Genomic DNA, 3,893 nt, shown 5'->3' on the forward strand with positions numbered 1-3,893 from the left:
TGATAAAGTTCCCTTGGCCTTTGAAATTAAAATAGCCCCCCATTATCCTTCACCATTCCTAAAGATTGGCATGGTTTTATTTCAGTTAGCCTAATAGCCAGTTTGTTTTGCACTGAGAGATGATTTTATGGAGAGTGCCCCTTACTCCTATACTCATGAGCAGCACTGGACCTAGATCTAATAATGTCTGTGATTGGCTGTCTAATAAGTTGTAGAGGCATGTGGGAAAATTTCTACCTTACACAAAGACGGGGCTCACGTAGTAAATAAATTAAAAAAATGGTGTAGTAATGTGTAATGTTGTAATTTCTTTTTTGTTAAATCGGAAAAAAGTATTGTTTAGGAACTGGTATCTAAGTCACGGTAATGGTCACACTACTTCCTGGACTGGGACGGAACACAATTTGGCGCTGCAGAATAATTTAATGAAAGATAAGTGGTATAAAGTTGACCTTTAGGATGCTTTCACACCTGCCATGTTTAGTTTGGTTAAATCGCAACCTTGCCTGATTTGCAATGGCACATTTTGATACGCTTGGGCTTTTCCAGTAGTGAAACTACACCACACCAACCCAAATCAAACCGACCGAGGGCAAATTGCTCCAAGGTTTACAAACTCACTAATTGATTCGGACCAAAATAAACAAACTACAGGTGTGAAAATGCCCTTAACCCCTTCACTATCCATCCAATCCTCTGTGGGGGGGAGAAGGGTTAGAAATGTACTTGAAACCAAAGTTTGGGATGATGTTCTTACCTTCCTGTCAGGGTCTGTGGAGCTGGCTATGGAGCTCTGCTCTTCATCCTCATCCTCCTTTCCTCCCCACTTCTCCTCCTCCTTCTCTACTTCCTCCTCTCTCTGCTCCTCTCTTCCAATCTTTACTTCTGCCACCTCCTCTTCTTTCCCTCTCTCCTCTACCTCTCTCCCTCCATCATAGCCTGCTTCTTCCTGGTTGGTGACATCACAGGGCGGAGAGCCAGCCCATTGGTCCTCCCCTGCATCACTGTCGGAGTATACAACAGCCAGTTCGGCTAGGAGACAGTCGCTGAGGTCATCTGTGTCGCCGAGGTGCTGAGCCCAGGCCTGCTCTGAGGGATCTGATTGGACGACCAAGAGCGCTGACACAGCATTGTCTTCCATCTCTCCCACTGTCTCTTCTATCCATTCTTTCTCTTCTTTTGTATCTACTCTTCTTCCATCTTTCTTCTCTGTTTCTCTACTCCCTTCTTCCTTTCCTTCTATTTCTTCTCTTCTTCCTCCATATTCTCCCTGCTCCTCTTTTCTCTCTGTGTCTCCTCTTCCGACATCTGCTCCCTGCTTCTCTTCTGTCTCTGTGTCTCTTCTTCCATCTATTCCCTGGTCCTCTCCTCTCTCTGTGTCTCCTCTTCCTCCATCTTCTCCCTTCCGCTCTCCTTTCTCTGTGTCTCTTCTTTCTCCATGTTCTCCCTCCTCTCCTCTCTCTGTGTCTCTTTTTCCTCCATCTTCTCCCTCCTTCTCTTCTCTCTCTGTGTTTCCTCTTCCCCCATCTTCCCCCTCTTCCTCTCCTCTTTCTGTGTCTCGTCCTCCTTCATTCTCACTTCCTATATCTTCTTCCTGCTCCTCTCCTATCACAAAAACAAGATAGTCCAGCTCATCTTCATCTCTTTTCCCATTTTGCTTTTCTGCAGCCCCTTCTTCCTCCTGGTCACCCCGGATTGGCAGCTGCACCGTATGGCCCTCTGGGTAATGGAGTTCCTCTACTTCCTGGCTGCGCCAGCTGACCACATTTTCTCTCTCCATGTGGGTTAGCGGAGGCGATGAGCTGATCTCCATGGTTACTGGATCTGTTGGCTGTATAGCAGTGGGAGAGTCGTTGACAGGGTTGTTGTTGCTGGAGCCACTGTTGTCGTGGTTACCGTCTGTTAACTCAGCTGTCCTCCCTAGCCCAGCTGTTGCTCTCTGTGGACACGAAAACAGTCAGTGGTTATTCATACAATATGGAGGGGGGGTGGCCGGCCGCTCCGCTAAGGACTGGACATTGTTACTGTTATTGCCACTGTGTTTAAATAGAAATAAAAACTGTAATTTAATCTGCAAGTAAAATACACTTTGTGATGTACTGTGTTGCTGAAATGTCTGCGAGAAGGGTTAAAAGTGCAGTATGTATTACTGACAGCTAAAGTAGCTTAAAATAATTACTGCAGTCCAAATTCTAAATACTGGAGAGGGTAATTTCCTCTGCCCCTCTCCTCACCAGATTATTTATTATTTTTGTCCCTCTGCTTCTTTCTTCAATCAACAGTCTTTTGCTCTCATCCTCACGTTTGCATTTGCGCTTCCAAACTTTGTTAAGTCACGTGTTTCTGACGCAATTGTTGGCTTATTTTTACAAAAACGTCTGCTACGGAGCCACAACGTGAGGTACAAGGTAATGGAGCCTATTATACATTGTCGTGTTTCTTTAGAAATGAACCACGGACAAATAGAGTCTTAAACGCTTCAAATGTAAAGATATTCACTGTCAAAGTGAAATAGCAATAGCATAGTCAAAGCAACGTAGATCAAAGACAATATATATGGTCAATACTTACACTTTATTAATCTTGTAGGAAACAGCTGTTTAGTGTGGTTTGTTTGTCCTCTAAAGTCTCTAATGTTAACTGCACTGAAACGATAGGGCCGGCAGGCACTGAGCTGTCACTCAAACATACTCAAAAACCCATTAGCCAATGAGGACGCACCCCACCCACAGAGGAAGTTTGTGCCACAATTGCTAACAAAGAAGCGCAAATGAGAACGCTGGGATTCCAACTGCAAACATGATAAAGAGAGCAAAAGACTGATCATTGAAGAAAGAAGCAGAGGGAACTGTAAACAATAGGTTACTTGTTTGCACATAGTATTAAGTTTTACCTTTGAGATGACAATTTTTTTAGCTTAAGTTAGTGATTTTTGATTTTCTTTTCTTGAGAAATTTTGCTTTGAATTAACAGCACAAAAATAATTCCACAGACTCGAAGTTCACGCAGGTTGCCAGGTTGAGAACGCAGCATCCAAGAATGTTGCCAGATGCTAGTCTCACATCACGTAGCTAACGTAAGATGCTGGTTAATTTGTCAATCATGAAAGCCAACGCTCACTTTCTTGGCTTGAAATTCAGCTCCGGCCGCAGAACAGGCCAAATGTTGTAAACAGCCGTGGCCCTCTTGCCTGGTCCTCCGGTAACATTAGCTGTTATTGTGTGTTAGCATGGCATCAGCCAGGACCTGTCAGGATGACTTCAAATTTTGTGTGAAAAAATTGTTTTGCAAATAATTCAACCTGAGTACACAAATGTTAGTACCCGGGATAAATTAGCCTGAAGCTTAATGCTTACCTATCAGCCAATAAAACTCAGTGTCCTTTAAGCTGTCTCTATCTTTCAAATACATCTCCAATATTTACCCAGTTTTTATTACGTCTCTGGTCACGCAACTGTTTAGAAACATGACAAAGATTTTTCGGCGAGGAATCTATCTCCATTAATCCCAGTTGTTTGTTTGCTGCTTCCATGGCATCTGGCAGCCTGGCCCGGCTGTCAAATTGGGCAGTTGATACCAAACAGGGGCAGATAGGCCATCTGTCAATTCTTTTTGAAAATACAGATAAATTGTCCTTAGAGCGCATAGGATGGGTTTTTATTGCTTGGCCAATTGTCGACGGCCAGCCTGGTCCCGAGATGGGCCAACCGACCCAATCAAAGGTTACAGCATCAGCATTAAATTGAGACAGTTTTATTACCGGCTAAAAACGTCCAACACTCATGTGATACCAACACAAATATTTGGTCATTTAAAAATCCTATATTCCGATATATCGGCCGATATATGTTTAAAAGAGAAAAAATCCAGAAACACGTAACAAAACACAAACA

The 3,893-nt window shown here is 43.5% G+C and overlaps 1 protein-coding gene across 10 annotated transcripts in view; it reads right to left on the reverse strand.

Moving 5' to 3' along the window:
- LOC116699064 (uncharacterized) overlaps positions 1-3,893 on the reverse strand; it is a 40,498-nt gene that overhangs the window by 20,321 nt on the left and 16,284 nt on the right. For all 10 annotated transcript variants that reach the window (XM_032531448.1, XM_032531450.1, XM_032531449.1 and 7 more), the window contains exon 2: positions 758-1,939. In XM_032531448.1, coding sequence (XP_032387339.1) covers positions 758-1,939 — 1,182 coding nt within the window. The remainder of the gene's footprint in view (positions 1-757; positions 1,940-3,893) is intronic.

Source organism: Etheostoma spectabile, chromosome 12 (assembly GCF_008692095.1).
Source record: "Etheostoma spectabile isolate EspeVRDwgs_2016 chromosome 12, UIUC_Espe_1.0, whole genome shotgun sequence".
NCBI lineage: Eukaryota > Metazoa > Chordata > Actinopteri > Perciformes > Percidae > Etheostoma > Etheostoma spectabile.